Genomic DNA, 21,245 nt, shown 5'->3' with positions numbered 1-21,245 from the left:
GCAGGTGTTATTACCCTTTGTTTATAACTCGCCTTTGCTCCCAGCATTTGCAAAGGCAGCATTGGACCTGGGCTATCTGATGCCAGAGCACGTCTTTAACCACTATTCCACCCAAGACACAGGGGGTGAGGCAACGGGGGGGGGGGTGGTTTGCTCGAGGTGAGGGCACGCCAAAGGCTGTGAAGCCTCTATTCTACCTCCGCGCTCCGCCACCCCATCCCAAGACCACAGCTCCCAAGAGGAGAACCGTAAGAGATGCTTTGCAAAGGTTTCGCCTGCTCAGATAGTAGGATTAATTCAAGGTTCTTCAAATGCTTGGATGTGATTCCTTGTTCTCTTTCCATCTCAAGCCACAGTGTATTCATTTTGGCCACTGAGACTCTGAGAAACTCAGAGGAGTCACTGCCACCCTTTTATTCTCGGGGTCTATTTTTCCTCCCCAAGTTCAGGATCCAGAAGGGGTGGCATCACTTGCCAGGCGCCTAGTGTGTGGTTCTTGGGTTTTCTGCCATGACCTTCACTTCCCTGGGTGTCAGGTGGCAGCTGTCGACATCTGGGCTCTTCTCACGCTTCTGCCCTCTGTCTGTACCCACCACCTTCCGGCAAAATTTCTTCTCACGGGCGGTTGAGGGAATAAGGCCCTTGCCCTGCAGTCACTTCATGGAGGCGTTTCCAGACCAGCCCCATGTGTGAGTGCAGACTAGTAGGTAAGTTAGCGTTGGGGACAGTTACAAAAGTCTTTGGTTTCAGGCATTCCCTATTCCAAGGAAGCCTTCTGCTTCCAACCACGATGTTCACCATATGACATTATTTAAATTCAAGTATAAAAAGTAGTGTTGAAGGGATTTTTTTATAGCAAGAGTCTCATTAAACGTAATTTTTTCCACTGAAAGTTCCAGGAATTCCCTCTGTGTGAATAGTGTACACATAGCATAAAAGCTCACTGGGATTTTGGGTTTTAAGTGATATTTTCTAAGCAGTATTCCATGTATCCTTTGCCAACACCTCCATGAAATGGCTACACACACACACACACACACACACACACACACTCACACACACACACACACCCCCAAGCCATAGAGAAAGATGAAGACCAGACAACCAAAAATATCAAAGACAGGCACCACCTACAATGAGAATGTGTGAGAAATCCTTGCTGCCTGTAAAGGCAGGGGGACTTGCTAACATGTCATGGGAATTGCGTTTTTCATTTACTCCAGTCATTCAGAGTATCAAAGAATCAGGCAGGAGGGTTATCACTGAAATAAACTCTAGGCATAATATTTTTACGACAACCAATTAAACAATAAAAGAATAAGAAGGCGATATAGTTGAGTAATAATTAACATTGGAGTGAAGAGGCCTCTAAAATCACATGAACAAAGGCGGAAACCCAAAGGGAACATTTGATCGTTTGATGTCATAGAAACCAGAAATGTCTGTAGATCAGAGACACCACACACAAAATATAAAGGCAAGAGCTAAACTGGTAAAAAAAAAATATATATGTGTGTCCTATAATGGGAAAGGGTTGAATTTTAAATACAAGAATATTTATAAATAAGAAAAACATAACAGAAAAGGTAGACAAGCACATGAACAGGTGGTTCACAAGAGAAGAAAGTCAAATCATGAGCAAATACCCAGTCATAATAGTAACCTGCACATCTGAACAAGTGTGCTTTTACTGGGGGGTGGTCTTTCATGTTGGCAAAGATTGAGAGGAGTCATAGTGTCTACTGGGTGTGTGAGGTGAGGAAGCTCACACTCATTTATTGTTGTAAATGGGTACAACTCTTCTGAAGGGCAATTTGGTTGTACTTGTCAAAACCTTGAAAAAAGGCATCCCCTTTGGTGGTGTCTAAATATTTTTGAGCTTGTTCATCACAGTATAGTTTTATGTCATGGGAAAGTGTTCAAGTTTCATGTTCAGTGTTCAATATGATGGTATGATCACTTTTCACTTGAAAAAGTGGTAGCGATCGTTATGTGCACTTTTTAAATGTCTTCTAGGTGCTATTTTGGGTTCCTAAATTTTGTAATGTGAATATGAATTTCAGAGGGAAGTAACTATTTATTTGAAAAATCTCTGCTACCACACAAAATCTCTGCTATACGTGTAACAATATATACATCCCAGCAGCATCAAAATGCCATGTGCGTGGTCAAGCAGAGTGGCATGGGTAGTGCAGATTTTATACGAGTATAGCAGCTGGGCTGCAGGGCAGAGGCAGGACAAGGGGAGACCTGGCCTCCTAGGGTGGAGGTTGGCCTCCGTTTGGAACAAAAAACTGGGTCTTTTGGAGGTCACATGCACTGCCTGAGAGAACTGCCTTTTAGGCTGTCCTTTTCCCTTCCAGATTCACTTTTCTTGGAAGAATACTTAGTATAGAAGAAGCCGTGCATTAAATTCAACCTTGGGTATCACCAGGATTTGATTGATTGATTGACTGATTCAATTAAAGACCAGAGATAAAAAATAAAACTCCTAAAATTTTACCCGTGTCCCAACTTGTTCCATAATATATTTCCCTAAAGCCCTGTGAAGGGTGAATCTCAGTCTTATGTTAAGACAGCAATATCACGGGGGCGTGTAGGTAAATAAGTGGGTATAGAATTCTTTTCTTGTTTTACTTCACGATTTTCCCAGAAACAAAGTTTTCTATCATCAGTGTTTTGTTACATTGTCGACTCTGAACGTTATGTTCAATATCAAAACATTAATGTGGCTTTTTTTTTTCACTTGAGTAGGAGGTTGATATTATTCTGTGTTGTCAAGAAAGGATGAAGCTGCATTTGGACAAGGCCATTGCCCAACTGGCGTAAGAGCTTTTATCTCTCTATATAGTTGAAACTCTATCATGAAACTGTACCTCCACGCTTCCCAATCAGATTTCTCTTAGCTTCTTATGTAAGGATTTCTTATACATGGACACACATCCGCATGCACATACACGTTTTTATTTAGAAGGTAAAATGAGTACTTGGGGTACTTACTTTAAACTTCTATTTAAAGAAATAAGTTTTGCAATGCTTCAGAAAGGACTTTTATCCAACCTTGAAGTGTGGCTAAGGTTACTTTTAACTCAAAAGACTTTTATTCTTTGATAAGAGATAGACTTGTACACGTGCAGCCCGACAGCTGGAAAAGCGATGAACTGTGGCACACTTTTTTATTTACTTTCCACTTCTCCTTAAAAACTCAGCCTTCTCCTCCGGTTTCTCGGCCACCCTGGTACATGGTCCTTGGTGCTGTGATTACACCACTGCATTCACTGCATCCATTGCACTGTAATTGTTCACCCATCCTACTCTCTAGCAGAATACAAATTCTTCTTCTCGGCAATAGTAGACAGTAGGCGCTTAATATTTATAGTGGGGGTTGGCGGCAAAGAATAATAATCAAAGGAGGGTTTGAAGCAATGATAACAGCTGTCAGCATAGAAAAAATATTGGCCAAGCCTGTCGCCTTATAGGACTAGAAAGGTCAACGTTCATTTGGTGACGGCCATGGAAAGAAGTAGTGTTGACTATGTCACACAGAGGAAATGATGATTCTGCCTGTACTGATGTTGTCAGGGGTAGCGTGTGATGTAGCCAAAGGAATAGTGGTTCTAAAGGTGGTGGTTCTTTTCGCTCAGTCTGCTGACCATCAGGATTGATGCTATGAAGGTCGGTGAGATTCAGATGGCTGAGTTCTCTCTCAAGCTGTCATTGGAAGGTCTCCTTAATTCAGAAATTGGTGAGGATAGCTGAGGATTGGCTAAGGATGCTCTAACATGGTTACTGGGCTCGGTCCAGCAAAGGTGATGGGAGGAAGGTTTTCAGCTCCACTTGTCTTGAAGGAACAATTAAGGAAGGAACATGAGATGGGCTTGGATCTCAGCTGAGAATGGAATCTCATTAGAAACCAACATGGAGGCCTAGATCTCTCCCATCTTGGGCTCTAAGATGGTGCATGGATAGAAGGCCTTCCTAAGGAGGCTCTGAGGTCAGGTCAGAGGAGGTCAAGGGTGTCAGCCCAAGAGAGGAAGCCTGGGGAGCATCATGGTCCCAGACCACAGATGAGAAAGGCCTAAGAATCCCAGAGTTTCAACCCAGTAACCTGAACTCGGAAGCAGCAGGGATGCAGCTTCCTCTCCTTTCCTCCTCTGCACACACACGCTGATTTAGAATTCACAAAACGCAGATGACCTGTGTACTGCTACCCTCATTTCCACTTTACAAACAACAAAACAAAGAGCTTTGACAGGTCAAGTGACTTACCTGAAGGCACAGGCCAATTTAAGGAGGATCAGCCCTTCAGTTGCACACAGGCTTTCCTGGGTGGTCCCTCTATGCCAGGGCCTTTTTCGGGCCCCGGGAGTAGAGAAATGTCTAGGATCATCCAGTTCTCTGGCTTTTTCACATGCTCTCTGTATGCGATTGCCCAATTTTTATTTCTAGCCCAGACCTTTCTCCCCACTTCCAACAACCCACTTGGTACCTCCGCTTGGATGTTTAATGGACACTCAAACGTAAAGCAAAGCCTGCTGTCTTCTCCCCCAGCCCTCCATCCCACCCATAGATTTGCTCACCTCTGCTGATGGAATCCTGCTATCCCAATGGCTCAACTTTGGCTTTTTTTTTTGCTCCAGAGCCTGTGCTCTTTATTTATTTATTTTTTAACATCTTTATTGGAGTGTAATTGCTTTACAATGTTCTGTTAGTTTCTGCTGTATAACAAAATGAATCAGCTCTATGCATACGTATATCCCCATATCCCCTCCCTCTTGCGTCTCCCTCCCTCCCACCGTCCCTATCCCACCCCTCCAGGCGGTCACAAAGCACCGAGCTGATCTCCCCGTGCTATGCGGCTGCTTCCCACTAGCCATCCATTTTACATTTGGTCGTGTGTATAAGTCCTGGTTCCATCTCTAAAGCATCTGCAGAATCTGAGCATTTCTCACCTCCTTCACTGCCGCCCCGTTGGTCCAGGCCACCACCATCTCTCACCTGGGTAGCCTCACCGGTCTGCTCATGGGGTCTCTCTGTCCCCTGCAGTCCGTTCTTAACCCCACACCAGAATGATCCTTTAAGATTGTAAGTCGGTGGTCTCTCACTCCACTCAGAGGAAAACCTGACATATTCCAATGGGCAGCAAGGTCTGGTTCTCCCTCTGCAAGTCTTGGTATCACCTGCTTGAGGAGAGTCCTACCCTGGCCATCCTATTTAGAATCATCGCTCACACTCCTGGCCCCCCTTTTCCTGCTTTGTTTTCTGCATTGTTCTGCTTACAAACCACAGGATTTGCTTATTCCTTATGGGGACTGCCTGTCACCCCCCGTAGGATGTGAGCTCCTCTAGGGAGGTGACGTGTGCTTCGTCCGTGATGCATCCTGGCACAGAGTAGGCACTCTGTAATGATATGTGGAATGAACTATGCCACAAGTCAGGGCGTGGCTCACCTGTCACCCATGCCTGCCCCACCGGCCTGTCTCTTTGGGACTGAGCTGCCTGCCGGGTCCTCTCTCTGCATGGCAGGGCAGGAATGCCAGGCATCTCAGAGCTCACCAAGTCCTCTTCCTTCCCAGGAGGGTTCTGGCGGGAGCGGGAGGCCGGGGGCTGCCAATTCCTGGCCTCTTTCCACACGCTGACTCCTGCAGGGGAGGTCCATTTTGACCCTCGGTTTCTACCTCCAGGCCTGGCACAACTGCAAAGTGAGGTCATTTACAGCTGGAGGGAGGCTGGCTGTGAATACCTCCTAACTTCTCAGGGAATTGCACTCTAGGAATGGAGGAGAGAGGGGTTAGGACGTAGCTGAGGAAAAGGAAGAAGGAAAGGGAGGCACAGATGTGGACAGATTGCTCCAAACCAGTGTCCTGTCTGCAGCAGTTTGGGTACTAGGAAGATGGGCCCCAGCCTGGGGGAACTCCAGATACCAATTTCTGTGTGTCTGCACGTCTCATGCCCATGGAAGGGACAGTGTGGGCAGGGCTCTCATCGCCCATATGTAGGGACAGCTCCAGGGGAAGCTGCTTTTAATGGAGAAGTTGGACATCGTGGGAAGGAGGAGAGACCCAGAGAGCAGTCATGGGTGCGCGTGGGGGGTGGAGGTGGGTCCCCACCCCGAAGGGCCGTCATGCTTCCTCCTGTGACGTTGTTCCCTTAGCCTGAAGCTCTGTCTCCCCTCTGTGTTTTAGAGCCAACAGAGCTTCCCAGCACGAGCTGGAGAAGGACCTGAGTGACAAGCAGGCGGCTTGCCGCATCGACGATAAATGCCACCACCTGCGAAACACGTCGGACGGCGTCAGCTACTTCTGCGGAGTGGAGCGGGTGAATGCCATGTGAGTAGGGCGCGTGCCGCCTCTGTGATTTCCATGTCACTTAATTCATTCTCTCTCCTTTCAAAAGGATGCAGCGCACAGGTAAATCGGAGATCCTGGGAGGATGCGGAAAGGTAAGAGGCACCTGCGATGGACAGGTCGTCAGTAAGCACAGGGTTCTGCAGACACTTGCATCCTGCTGTAATCTTTTGTAGAAGAATATTCATTGTTTATATTTCTAACTGTGAAAATAGCACCTGCTTGAGGCACAAGAACCTAGAAAACACAGTTTAGCACAAAGAAAATAAAATGTTACCAATGTATTGGATGCCCTGGACGTGGGCCCGGGGTGGGAAGTACAAGCTGAAAAACAGCTGAATGTTGAATAATTTATTTCCACTCTTTCTTACACCTGCCCCGTCCGTGGTTTCTTTGCCAGGCCCCTGGATACGATCTTGGGTTCATGCTCTTTTCTCTATGAGAGGGCCTGTCTTTCCGCATCTTGATAACCCTGCTATCTTTCTTTACCATCTTATAAAAATGGTCCTGTCGCTTTCACATCTCTTTGGAAAATAGTGGCATAGAACATTAAAAAAAATCAACTTGATTGAGGTGAAATTCACCTATGCTAAAATGCATTTGGCGTTAGTGTACATTTTGATGAGTTTTAACGAATTTCTATGCCTATGTAACTGTAACCATATCCACACTCATGGCCACTCCCCCTTTTAAAGGGACTCCCTTTAAAGCTCCCTTTAGGGCTGGTCACCCCAAAGCAGACCCCCTCTTAGCTCTTCTGTAATAGGAGCAGCAACGGGTACCAACTTTGTCATTCAGATTCTTCAGGTGTGAATCAGATTCAGACCCTCGGTCCTAAGTGGTCCCCATGAAGTGCCTCTTACTTAATTTGAGGAGAGCAGGAAGCATCTTCCTTTTCTCCTTCTGGGGTGGACGTGGAGGGGCGGGTGGGCTGGGATCAAACCACACACACTCTGACCACTTGGTCCTCCATAAAGGGCCTCATCTATTTCCAGCATGAACTCTTTGCCGTCTCTTGTAGGGTGTCAGGGTATGGAACAGATAGGATGTTATTTTTGGTCATCATGGCCTGAGCTAAAACCCTAATCGACAGTAAGAATCTCATTTGACATCCTATTACACCATCAAGCAAAGAAACCACACAGAGAGGCCCAATATTAACAATTTACCGTCAGTCCTTCCAGTATTCTTCCACTCGTGTAGATATCGATTTATATTTTTAAAGATTGGTATCACGCATGTGCTGTTTGTATAGCCTGTCTGATCTTTCACTTCAGGATATGTCAAATACATTGTTTGTGAAAATATTCTTCTACAGCGTGAGTTTGCATGCTGTATGGATTACTTTTTAAAAGGTACCATCATTTACTCAAATTTTTCTTTACTTTGGGACATTTTAGCGTGTTTCCAGTGTTTCAGGAATTGGCATAAACACTGCTAAAAATGAATCTCCTTACATGTACATCTTTGGGTTATTTCCTTAGGATCAATTTCTGAAGTGGATCGATACAGAGATTAGCATGACCCTTGCTCAGTGATGGTGTGCCAGTTCAGGAAGCATTCTGTATTTTCAGTCCGGGGATATAAAGTACAGCATGGTGACTGGTTAACAATACTCTATTGCATAGTTGAAAGTTGCTAAGACAGTAGATCTTAAAAATTCTCATTCAAGAAAAAAGGTTTGTAACTGTGTGTGATGGTGGATGTTGTCAGCTAGGCTTCCTGTGGTGACCATTTTGCAATGTACCCATAAATCAAATCATTATGTTGCACACCTGAGACTGATATAATGTTATAGTAGATTTCAATAAATTAGATTTCAATTAGATTTCAACAAAAACACTTTCTAAGGTGGAATTTCTGAGGTATGCACGTTTGCTCTCCGGCATGGCCGTACCCATTCAACTTTCCTACCTGCAGGATGAGAGAATCTTTTTCTAAACATGCTCACCAGAAAATTATCATCCCTTCATTCTTTGTTATTCTGACAAAGCGTTGTTAATATGTTGTTGTTTTCATTAGTACCACTTTGATTAGTTCTGAGGTTGAATATTTTTTCGTAACGCTTATGGGGCCGGTGAGACACATTTCTAATGAATGGACGTACTCATACCCTTCGCCGATCCCCTCCCCCGCCCCTGCACATTGGCAGAGGACTTAATCCATGCTGCGGATTTACAGAGAGAAAGCACTCAAACAAGGAACAATTAAGAAAATTTTAAAAGAAGCTTTGCTCTGATGTTTACACTTCATGCAGTAAAACCAGGATCAAGTGATTTGGGGTTTTTTTCTTTCTCCGGACGAGCGGTTGTCTACAGAAAATCTAGGCTGATTCATCATCGTTTCCATTGTCTGGGTCTATTTCTTTTTTCTTCAGGGTCTCAGTGCCCGAGTCCTGGGCCAAATTTACCCACGACAATATTCTTCGCTCCCAGAGCGAGCGAGCTGCCTCTGCGAAACTAAGAGACGACATCCAGAACCTCCTGGTGGTGACAGCCAACGAGATGTGGAATCAGTTCAACAAAGTGAACCTGGCTTTCACCAGCCGCATTGCTGAGACTGCAGATGCTAAAAATAAGATTCAGATTCACCTCGCAAAGGTAAGCCAAGCACTGGGAGGCCCCCGCAGCTGACCTCGATAGGTAGAGCAGGGGGCCCTGGGACCACAGATCTCCACCGTAAGGCACATGACTTCCTGGCCATACAGACTAAGAAAAATGAAAACTGGTACAGAGTGCACCATTTATTTTAGCCAGGTAGCTAGGTGTCAACATGAAATTGGAATCCAACGTGAATTGGAAATGGGAACACAAAGAATGCACTATGTCATGAAAGGTTCCTAGTATTTAATAGAAACAAAAATATTACTATTAACGTTCAATGAATCACCGTATGTAACTAGGAAGTGAATTTATTATTAGAACATATGGGAGGGATGTTTTCTGTTAAATTATTTCGGGCCTTTTTTTCTGGAATACAAAACCAAATACAGGCGACTATTAAGTGCTTCAAAATGTTTCTGATATTGAACTTTTTAAAGTGTTTTAAGTATAAGTGTTTTATGAGGACAATAAGATGAAAGATTTAGGCAGAATTCATGGGTTTCAAGATAAACAAGGTGCTCTTGCTTTTTTTAGTATCGGTCTTGGAGTCCTTGTTATTTCTGTGGGTTATGCTGCATATAGTTTTCTGGTTTTGTTTCTTAATTTAATTTTTATTTTATACTGGGGTATAGTTGATTTATAATGTTGTGTTAGTTTCGGGTGTAGTGGTTCAGTTATCCGTATATATATTCTTTTTATTCTTTATATATATTTATTATATATTATATATATAATAAATATATATATTATTATTATTTATATACATTCTTTTTCAGATTCTTTTCCAATACAGGTTATTGCAGAATATTGAGTAGTTTCACTTCTCTTTTTAAGAACCTTACCATGTTGGCTCTGTTGCTCTCAGGAGATATTATCCTATCGAGGGCACTGTGTTTTCCCAGGCTGCAGTAATTTACCTTTCCTTCTCATGGTGTCTTCTTTGGGCGATGCACATTTGTTGGGTCAGACAGTTTCTACATCCAGCGAAGGGAAGAGAGAAGGATAAAATGTAGTTTTTGCCCCAGGAAGCTTATATTTGTGGAGAAGGTGCGCGTAACATGAAAAGCGCATGCACAATGAAAAACAATAGAACATGACAGATCACCGTTGCCAAATAGCCAACACAGAAATTGTTCTGGGAGTTTGGAGGAAGAAGCGAGCTTTCAGGTGGGGCAGCATCATGAACAAAGCCTCGGGAGGTATAGCCAATCAGACGTTGAGTCAGGTCCGTAAAGAGACCCTCTGGCTGGCGCAGACGGTGTGTGTCCCTAGAGAGACAAGCTTGGAAAGGCAGGTGGAGCCAGGCCGTGGAAGTCATTGATGGGCAGGCGTCCCCTGGGCAGTGAGGGGCCACCTAAAGGCCTTTTATCGATAGAAGGCTGACACGATGGGGTCCCTTTGCTCAACAAAGTTTTGTTTACTACTGTATTAGTTTGCTCTGGCTGCCATAACAAAGCCCAACAGACTGGGTGGCTTAAACAATGGAAATTTATTTTCTCCCAGTCCTGGAGGCTGAAGTCTGAGATCAGGTTATCCGTGGGGTTGCTTTCTCCGGAGGCCTCTCTCCTAGGCTTGTAGACGGGCGCCTTCTCCCACACCATCATGTGTTCTCTTCCCTCCATGCCTGTCTGTCTCCTAATCTCTCTTTATAAGGACACCAGTCAGACTGGATTAGGACCAACACTAATGACCTCATTAAAGAACTTCATTAGCTGTTTAGAGGTTCTACCTTCAAATACAATCACATTCCGGGATCTGGGGGTTAGGACTTCAACATATGGATTTGGGGGGGTTGAGGAGGATAGAATTCAACTCATAACAGCTACATTCAAGGTGCTGTGCCAGGGGCTTTGGGGTGTACACAGATGACGACTCACTGACCCTGCCATCTTGTGTCTTGTGTGGACAAGACACGTACGTAGAAAATGATAAGTTCCATCAGAAAAGTGCAGAAAGAACCCTTTGGAGCTACAGATAAAAGGTTCAGTTTGTTTAGCAGAAAGAGCAGTTATTTCCAGTGGTGAGAGATGGGGGTGGCTTCGTGGAGCGGGAAGCCCTTGAGGGTGACCTTGGTGATAGAACAGTGTAATGATTTTCAGCAGGTGGTTGAAAGCTTGGAAGAGAGGGCAAAGCTTAACTGACAGGTGAAAGAGTTCCTGGCTTTCACAAATGCTGAAGCTGTGTGGTTACAGGAGGTCTCTGCAGGGAGAAAGGAGGTAGCAGAGAAGGGGTCAAGGGCAGCACCTTGCACTGGAGTGAGGAGAAGGGGTTAGAGACAAAATCAGGGGTTAGGATAGCAGTTGACCAGAGAAGTAAGCAAGGCGAGGGTTTCAAGGGGAGGGACACTCCAGAGAGGCCTCATCATTGACTTTGAGTGCGTGGTCTCACCAGAGCAACCAGGGCCAGAGACTGGATACGGGGGCCGCTGTGAGGTTAGGTGGGTGGCACGTGGAGGGAGTAGGCGAGGCCACTGCTGAGTCCATGTGGCTGTGAACTTGAGGAGAGGCTGGGAAGGTACCAGCCAGAGAGGACCCAGGGGGATTGGATGAGAGCGTGGTGGGGAAGGCATGAGGGTTCAAAGGAATTTGGGTGATGGTTGGGGGGCATCTCCAAGCCACAGGAAAGCGGCTGAAGAAGAGGGGACTAATGGGGGGGTGTGGAGACCCGGGGGGGGGCAGAGGTCAAGGTCGTAGGCGAAGGAGAAGGCAGGGTTTTCAGAGCACAAGAAGGGGGCTTGCTTGTCAGAAGAGGAAGACGAACCAGGGAGGGATTCAGGTTTAGGTAACCGGGGGACTTCTTTAAGGAGAGAAGAATATAAAATTGGGGTTACCAGATTATGAGCTCCTCCCTTGCAAGTGAGACACCCCAAAGCTTGACCTCGATTTGCCTCAAGGCAAATCCTCTCCTAGCAGGAAAACCTCTGAGATTAGTGAGGAGAGGCAGCGGGACGATAAAGAAGCAAGGATGCAGCGACGTGGGAGGGAAGCGGGGACCCTCGAAGCTGCTGGCCTCCCTTTTCTCGGAGTCACGTGCAAATATGTATCAGTAAATATCTAACAGCTGGTGATCTGAGGGAAAAGGAGAAAGCGAGCTCGGATTTGCAGCATTCGCCCATTTCTGTGGCCTAAGTCCTCGCACGCTGAGTCGGGAGGAGATGCTCTCCAAAGGGTGGGAGCAGGTGCCGCACCTCCCACCGCGGGTCCCGGGATGGGGCTGGTGGGAGGAGGCCCTCAGACAATCCTCCTTCCCGTGAGGGGGAGGCCCGGCCACCGATGCACGGGTCGGAGAGCAGGTTGTTAAGGGCCCGGCACCAAAGCCCCGGGCGTTTGCTTCTCCTGGTACAGACCCTGCAGGAGATTTTCCAGACGGAGATGACCATCGAATCCATCAAGAAAGCCATCGAGGACAAGTGCGCCTTCCTGAAGGTGGCTCAGACCAGGCTGGATGAGCGTACGCGGAGGCCCAACATAGAGCTCTGCAGAGACACGGCTCAGCTGCGGTAAGTGAGGAAGAGGCGACGGGGGAAGAACCAGGAGGGGGTCACGGTGATGGGGAGGGGGGCGCCCTCAGGGCCAGCTCGGGCTCCTCTGGGGAAACCCCCAGGCTGCCGGCAGCTCTGAGCTCCTGCGGCTCGTCCACCAGCACACGGGGATGTAGAGCGGCCTAGTGATGGTCACGGTGCCAGAGCCTCCTTTAAAGTGTCAGTAACGGGGTTCGTGTTTAACAGCCCGGAGTTTCAGTTTGGGATGATGAAGAGTTCTCGAGATGGAAGGTGGTGATGGTTGCCAAGTTTGTGAATGTACTTAATGCCAGGGACTTAAAAGCTGAGATGGTAAATTTTGTGTTATGTCTATTTTACCGCGACTAAAACAAAAAGGAAATGACATCAACACTACACACAAGAATAGTGGTAACACTTAGCCTCATCCAGGGGGTGGAGGTGGCGTTGGGCTCCTTTGCACCTCCCTGGAGTGTCCCGAGTTTCCAGATCCCCTGTCTCGGAAACAGTACAGAGGTTGGCCGCTGTGTGTGTCCGAGTGCCCCTGACTCATCGGAAAAGGGACTTTGGGTACCACCTCCCCCCACCCCGTCTGCTTGCTCTCACCGTCGCTCTCATCCGCTTCTTTGGGTGCTTCATTCCTGCTCTCATCGTTAAGAGCATCCTCAGGACCCCCTAATCCCGATGGCTCATTTCAGCTCATTTCAGTTTGTTCTGTTCTTGACAGAAATTGAAAGCAGCTGGTCAGCATCAAGCATCCCCCACGTGTACACGGTGGGAGGGATCTGACACTACACTTCATCTTCTGGACACTAGGTGTATTTTCTCCTTCTTCTTTTTAACTTGGAAGATTCCTTTCAGGATGGGCTTGAATGGAATTGGCCGCCCTCCCACCCCCATTCTGGCTTCGTTTCCAGTTTCTCAGTACCTGCCTATCTGCCTCTTTCTGGATTGCATCACTGCTGTGCTTAGGTCTTGAAACACTTTGTGCAGAAGCAAATGAAATGTATAGCAACTGGAGGGACGAAGCGGCAGCGCTTGAACTGGAGCAGTGGGAGAGACCACTAGCCTTGTAGTCTGCCTGGTGCACGACTGAATTCCCTTATATCCTAGGGACAAAGCGACTTGGAGCTCTTACCCAGGGAACAAGCGGTGGGGTGAGGCTGTGAAGGAAATTTCGGGTGGTCTTTGTGAGGCCAAGAATGAGAAAGATGCTGATAAAGGTGGTGACGGTGACAATCACAATAGCTGTTGCCATTTATTGATCTTATTCTGTGCCGGGCACTGTCCTGCACACTTTACCTTATGCATCCTCTTCAATTTACAAGTAAGTAAATGGAGGCAGAAGCGGGCTGAGTGACGGTGACCCAGCTGGCAACTGCTGGGAGGAAGGAGAGACATAGTTAGAATCCTTGCCCATCTCCCTGCTGAGCTCCGTTCAAACAAAGCAGCAATTTGCCTCTGCTTCCCCATGTTTCATCGTATGGGGCCTTTGCCACCCCGCCGTCCTGTACCTAAGCTCATCCGGCCTTCTCAATGCCCACATGGGATGGGTCAGCAAAGCAGGTGCTGTATCCTCATCTCACTCTCACAGAGGATAAAACAGAGGGTCACAGAGGAGACGTTACTGCAAAACACCCTCCATGGGCAGCACGCGTGTTGTCTGTGTTGGATGCTAAGAGGTGTGCTCTAGAATAGATTCAAATGGCCTTCGTCTCCCACAGTAGCTGTGTTTCTCCTAGTGGAGCTGTCGTCTGGGCCCTCACCATGGAGGAGGTCACCCAGGCCACATGTTTCTCTAAGTGGGTTCCACAGGACCCCTACTCACACACAGCCCATCACTGAGGTGAAGCGGCCCGCCACTCTGGAGGCAACCAGGCTGAAGTATCTATTTATTACAGGAACCTGGTAGTGGGATCACACCCATTTGGCCAGTTAGATTAGATCATGAATTGTGGTTTTATGCAAATATTATTGGGAGAAGCTGAGCTGAAGTTTCATGCTCCGACAATTTCTGCGGAGTCATCAAAAGTAGTGACGGGGGACTTCCCTGGTGGCACAGTGGTTAAGAATACGCCTGCCAATGCAGGGGACACGGGTTCGAGCCCTGGCCCGGGAAGATCCCACATGCCGCGGAGCAACTAAGCCTGTGCGCCACAACTACTGAGCCTGCGTTCTAGAGCCCACGAGCCACAGCTACTGAGCCTGTGAGCCACAACTACTGAAGCCCGCGTGCCCAGAGCCCATGCTCCGCAACAAGAGAAGCCACCGCAATGAGAAGCCTGCGCACCACAACAGAGAGTAGCCCCCACTCGCTGCAACTAGAGAAAGCCCGCGAGCAGCAACGAAGACCCAACGCAGCCAAAAATAAATAAATTTATCAAAAGAAAAAAAAAAAAAGTAGAGCCGGGAAGAGAGAAATTGTCCGGGCTGCCATCAGACCAACACAGGGTTGCTTTTCAGAAGGGTTTTGAGTCGTGGTCGAATTTGACTTTGCAGTTATCAGACAATGAGGCATTCACAGCTGCTTCTGAGAAGCTGAATGATTTTTCCTCTTTTCTCCCCCTTCACGGCTAAACAGAATTTGCTTTTCCTTTACTTCCTGTCGACCCTGCAGTGTGTCTATTTCCTCTGCTCCTTTACTGACTTCAGGACAAAACCTACTTTTGTTTCCGTAAAGATTTCTTGTTAAAATATCGTTGCCAAAAATATGGTCCTAGAGGAACAGCAGTGGAATTTAGGATTGTTATTGAGGGAGGAGGGGATTATTTTTCTTACTCAACTCATCATTCTGAAAGCAGCCCTTTGGCTGTCTAGATGAAGAAAACACAAGGACCATAAACTCAGGGGAGTGAGGACAGAGAAAAAGTGCTGTTTCCATTTCAAGACTTTGATTTGCATTGGAACTTTTTCTAAATGGGTGCTTTCAAGAACAATTCTAAACATTCTTGGCATCCTTGAGGGCAGGCCAGACCAGGCTCTGCTTTACTTAATCTTGATATATTTTTTTCAGACGACGGTAGTTTTGTTTGTATTTGAATGCAAACTGTTTTTTCGGTTCTGTAATTTCCCCCAAAATGAGTGGTTTCAGCAGAACGGCTGTCTGCCATCTGCCAAGAATAAGGAAACTGAGAGTGGAACGTGGCCTTGAAAGGGGAGGAGAAACGTATTTCTAACGGCGAAAGTTGAGGGAGGTGTAGTATCTCTGAGCTGCCTTCACACAGCGATGGGAAAACCAGGATGTTAGCTGCCTGCATTCTAAGTATCTGGAATTGCTTTTTTAAAAAATTGGTATTTTAATGTGTCCTTTTTCAGAAGAGCCCTGACAGATAAATTTTCCACTAGACTAACGTTTGGCTGTCAGGAGTGAAGACTCGCACGTCACCCTGCTCCGTCCCTACCTTTGGGTTCAGAGTTCCTTTTGAAGCGGTGAAAACAGCTCAGGGAAGGCTGGGAGAGGAGAAGCAGGCCAGTGTGATTATAAACCACTCACCCTCATAAATCCCGTCACCAGCCGTGTCCGACAGCCTCTCTGAAGATCTGTTTCTTTGCTAGTGGTATTGTGTACCCTGGGATCTTCAAAAAAGAAACGTACTTTTAAAATCCAGCCTGACCTAAACAACAACAAAATATGCCTTTAGCTCAGTTCTCAGATGCTGTGTTTACAGATCTCAGGCCAGAGGAAACTTCCACACTTAAGTTTAATTCCTTCCCTCCCCCACTAGAAGTAAGAAGACAGTTCAGGCTCTAAGATGAAAGGAGATGCACGGTGTGGGTGTGTTTTCACGGCTTGTCGTTGCATCCATGAGCCTTTTGGGGGTGCTCTGCGGTGCTCCCCACCTCGGGCTGGCTGCAGGTGGCTCCCTCTGGCCTGTGCTCCCTCTTCATCACCTGGGGTCTGCTCCTCGTTCCTGGGAGACGCTTGACTTGGACTTCCGGGCAGCTTCCTACCTCCCATCATGGGCTGCATCTCCTAGGAGACAGAAGTTGGTCCCCACCCATCAAGCATTTTCTGTGCCCCTGTCAACTGCAGGAGGGGCTGTGGATGTCACTTTCCTGGACCTGATGGCCGGCAGGGAGACGTAGCACACAGGCCACGACAAGCACCCCGAGGGCCACAGAAGGGCTAGCGCTCTTGGAACACACGACATCGACATCGGGCAGCGAACTAGTCCCAGGGCTGAGGGAGGGACTTCCCTAAGAAGGGTCTGTCCAGCCGGGCTTTGAGGATGGCGTAAATTAGCGGGATGAAGAGTGGAATAAGAGCATCGTGGGCTGAGGGGACGGCAAGGGGGAGACCCTGAGGTCAGACACGGAGCAGGGACATTCAAGGACTTGCCTGCATAATGGAGAGGAAGGGCGCAGGGGCACGGGGAGACAGGTACCGCAGATTTTTACATTTTTACGTAGGGGTGTGAGGAAGAGGGTGGGGTCAGGGATGATCAGAAGACCTTTGGTTCCAGCATCCGCAAGGATGACGTCAGCATGGCCTGAGATGGGGCAGGCAGGTGGCCTGGGGTGCTGGTGATTCATCTGCTCTGTACCCCACCTTGGCGTGGGTGGGCCCCTTGCGGGCATACCCACCAGGGAGGGTGTGTCCAGAACGTGGGCCTGCAGGGCGGTCCTGGGGAGTCTCCAGACCCCCTTCATTTGTCCGCTGTGGCCTCGGATGGAGATGTGATGTTTGCCCCGTCGCGGTGTCGGTCCAGCCGAGGCACTTCAGGTAACCTCTCTGAGTTCAAGGCCAAAGAGAGTTCAAGTCCCTCAAAACTGTGTTTCCTTTTTGGAAACTATTTATTGTTTTCTTTCTGGCTTTAGGAGCTGTATCTGTTCGTGATAGAAAATCAGAAAATGAAATAAAAAATAAAAATCACCGTCAATTCTCCTTGCCGTTGAGGGATAACCGTGGTTGCCATCAGGCACGTTAACAAAATTGTGATCACGCTGCATGTAGAGTTCTCTATCCTGACTTTTTCAACCAACATTGTATTCTGAGTCTCCTTCCCCAAGGCAAAAACAAATTCTTGTTTAAAAAGTATTGCCTGCATAGTATTCCATCGTCTGACTAGGGTGTCCGTTATCATCAGGATCTTGTTTCCTCTTGTTCTCTCATAATAATACTCAGCACAGGATAACACAATGAAGGCATTGTTCCTTTATCGTTTTCTGTCAAACTTTTCACTTTGTTTAAATTCACAAGTAAGAGAGAGACACGCTCTGATTTTAAAACAAATTCAAACAGTACAGATCCATATGGAGTAAAAAACAAGAGCCTCTTTTCTTCCCTCTCCTCTCCCCCCCACCAGCACCCCCCCCCCACAACCTCAACCAGCAGCTGCTGATTTGGTGCATAATACATTTACAATTTGTCCTTTACGAAAAGCAGGGGGCGGAGGGTTTTGAGTAGAGACGTTGTGGCTTTGGTGCCGTCTTAAATGAATATTCTGTGAGAGCTAATTTTGGGCCTGACACTATTTTGGTTCTTGTGGTAGGGTTGCCAGATTTTGCAAATTAGCGACCAAGTAAATATGAATCTCAGATAAACGACGAATAATTTTTTAGTATTAGTATATCCCCAATACCGCAAGGCATCTTTTCACAGAAAACACTTACGGTAAGTAAAAATACTTGTAGTGAATACTATTCAGCCTTAAAAAGACAGGAAATTCTGACACGTGCTACCACATGGATGAACCTTGAGGACATTATGCTGAGTGAAACAAACCAGTCACAGAAGGACAAATACTGGACGATGCCACTTGTATGAAGTACCTAGTGTGGTCAGATTCATAGAGACAGAAAGAAGAACGGTGGTTGCCAGGGGATGGGGGTCGCGGGGCGGAATAGGGGTTAGTGTCGAAAGGGGACAGAGCTGCCATTTTGCAAGATGAAAAGAGTTCTGTGGGTGGAGGGTGGTGATGGCCGTGCGACTGCCCATGATGCCACCAAACTGCACACTTAAAAATGGCTCCGATGGTAAATTTTATGTTGTTTCTATTTTACCGCAGTGAAAAAAAATACTTGGACTAAAAACATACGTGTTTATCTGAAATTCAAATTTAACTGGGCCCCCTGTGTATTATCTGGGAGGCCTGCGCTGTGGGAATGACAAATAGAAATGAGGTGGTCTCACCCAGAGGGTCCAGGGCCAAGGCCAACTTCCCAGGTCTCTGCTTCTGGGAGCTGAGTGGGCGGGGCAGGAAATGGGACCCAGTTCCTTATTATGGCCACCGAGACTCCTGATTTCCTTCTTAGCTTCCTGGATAACTGTGAGTGGTGTATAAACACATGTAGGCCGTCTGCCTGTGGGGAGGGCAGTTCATCAATCCCTGGGGCTCAATTTCCTTGTCTGTAGAGCAAGGAAGCTGGGCTTGTTGACCTCTGCCATTTATCTTCCAGTGGCAAAGTCTGTGAAGCTATAAAATGGTCTTGGTATAATGATTTCCACATGGTCTGGGTATTTTTCTACGATCGTGAAATCCTTTTCCGCCTGCAGCAACGTCCACACCCCTATTTGTTCACTGTCACTATTCTCTTTATATTATGGTACATTTTAGTTAATTTCATGCACACACCCACCCTCCCCCCACCCAACCAGTCTGCTGATAAATGAACATCCCCAACAAAGAAAACTTTAGCTCTGAATCACTGGGCAAAATTTGATGAATTTGGAGTTGGTGGTTTCAACTGAGATAAGTTATTATCCTTACTATTGTCTTTTATAACCTGTTTAGTATTCTTTCTCTTGATTGACCACATGGTCCCACCCCTTGGATATTATTGGCCAAATCAGAGGGTAAAGGAGTCCTTGCTTAATTGCTCTCTGGGAGGAGAAAGAGTTTCTAAATATAAACACAACAGAAGAAATCACAAAGAAAAAGAAAGATTTAGCTAACTAAAAATTGAAATCTTATGTGTAACGAAATATAAGCTAAATTAAAAGGTAAAAAACAAATTAGAGAAAACATTTGCCACAAGCTTAACAGACCAAAAAAAAAAAAATGTAATATGCCTAAAACTTAAAGAACTTTTTGCCAAAGTTTAAGATAATTAGTAATACCCCAGTAGAAAAATGAGCAAAAGACAGGAAGAGGCAATTCACGGAAAAATTGCAAAATGCCCAATAGACATTTAGGAAAGTTTCACTAATAATCAAAGAAATGAAAATGATATCAGTTAAAATAATTTGAGGAGGAAATGCTAGATTTTTTACATGAAATGATGCCTTTTTTCCTTTCTGTCTTGACAAATGTGTCATGTTTTTCATCATCAGCACAATCAGAACGGCAGCTTGTTTCATGGTTTACGTAGCTGATTTCATGAATTATCATTTTCATGTCCCATTAGGTTTTTGACGTTTCGATATTTACTCTGGAACCTTGGGGCATTGCTGGGGGGAGGGGCATTATCACTGGAGGAGTGCCCATTAACTAACCCCTCCCCCACCGTAGTTAACAGGTTGGGCTGAATTCTAAACGCTGAATAAAGCTGGGTGTTCCCCTCTTCCTCACTATATAAACAGCTTTCAATGATAAAGTAAATGCATGAAAATTGAGCTGTTAACATTTTCCCCATCTTTACTATTAAAAAAAATCAAATGTTTAAAAGTTTACCTTTTAAAATATTATAAGGTTTAATATTCGCGTGTATACGCAATGCATGTATGAAAACTTGCTGGTGTCCCCCGAATATCCTTGGTGTGCCTTTTGGATCGTCCTGTTTGCTTTGCGGCTTTGCAGCGTGAAGTAGTTCTGAGGTTGATGTGACCGGTGGGAATTCAGTAACCACACTCGGCGCCGGCGAAGCTGATAACCAGCGTGACTTCTGCTAACCTAACAGGTGCCTCTTCCCCACGCAGCCTGGTTAACGAGGTGTACGAGGTGGACGACACCATCCAGACCCTGCAGCAGCGCCTGAGGGACGCGCAGGACACCCTGCAGTCGCTGGTCCACACCAAGGCCACCCTGGAGCACGACCTGGCGGTCAAAGCCAACTCCCTGTACATCGACCAGGAGAAGTGCATGAGCATGCGCAGGAGCTTCCCCAGCACCCGGCGGCTGGTGGGCTTCTGCTAGGGCCCCCTCCCCTGGACTAGGTGTGATGCTCCCCAGGTAAGGCGGAACCAGGGCGCCGCGCGCGCACGCACTTACACGAGGGCCAATCTATATTCACTTATTAAAGGATCGTATTTATAGACATGTGCCGCGGTCCTGTCTCGTAAAACCTTTCGTTTGCCTCCAAACCTTAGTTGCCGACGATTTACTAGGTCTCTGGGCCAGAGAAAAACAATCGATGTAATAGACAAGGTAAGAACCCTTATTTGTATTACTCTTGTATTCTCTGTGTAACATGAATGGGCTGGAAAGGAGCAATGTATTCTTTTCTGAGGCCGTGGAGGCAGGTATCCCAGCAGGTGGGTTCTGAGAGAACCGGAGAGGTCTCTGGAAGGTAGTAGTCGGGGATAGTTTGAGCAAAATCGAAGGTGGAAAAATAGAGTGCATTTGGACACTAGTAAGTAGACCAGTTTGGCTGTGATTCATAACGTAGGGTGTGTATGAAGAAACAGGATGGCTGAGACCCCTGGAAAGTTGCGGGGGGTGGGTTCAAGGGTAGGGGGAGTGATGGACAGCTCTGTGCAGGGACATGGCCTTGTGAAAGCAATGACCGGGTAAGGAAAGTTTGAATTAGAGATGGCTGTGGAAACCAAGAGGGGAGAAGCACAAAGCATGTTACAACAAATCAGCAGGACTCGCTAACCTCACAGGCGAGTGAGCCCTGAGGGCCCAGGGTGACAAA

At 46.7% G+C, this 21,245-nt stretch overlaps 1 protein-coding gene across 1 annotated transcript in view; it reads left to right on the top strand.

Moving 5' to 3' along the window:
- TEKT3 (tektin 3) overlaps nt 1–20,524 on the top strand; it is a 33,537-nt gene extending 13,013 nt beyond the window's left edge. Inside the window, exons 4-8 of the mRNA XM_030862329.3 lie at nt 2,755–2,825; nt 6,186–6,329; nt 8,725–8,947; nt 12,295–12,449; nt 20,308–20,524. Of these exons, the coding sequence (XP_030718189.1) occupies nt 2,755–2,825; nt 6,186–6,329; nt 8,725–8,947; nt 12,295–12,449; nt 20,308–20,524 (810 nt within the window). The remainder of the gene's footprint in view (nt 1–2,754; nt 2,826–6,185; nt 6,330–8,724; nt 8,948–12,294; nt 12,450–20,307) is intronic.
- Nucleotides 20,525–21,245: the final 721 nt, after the last annotated feature.

The sequence above is a fragment of the Globicephala melas genome, chromosome 20 (assembly GCF_963455315.2).
Source record: "Globicephala melas chromosome 20, mGloMel1.2, whole genome shotgun sequence".
Lineage (NCBI taxonomy): Eukaryota > Metazoa > Chordata > Mammalia > Artiodactyla > Delphinidae > Globicephala > Globicephala melas.
This window is presented reverse-complemented; position numbering and strand designations above follow the sequence as displayed.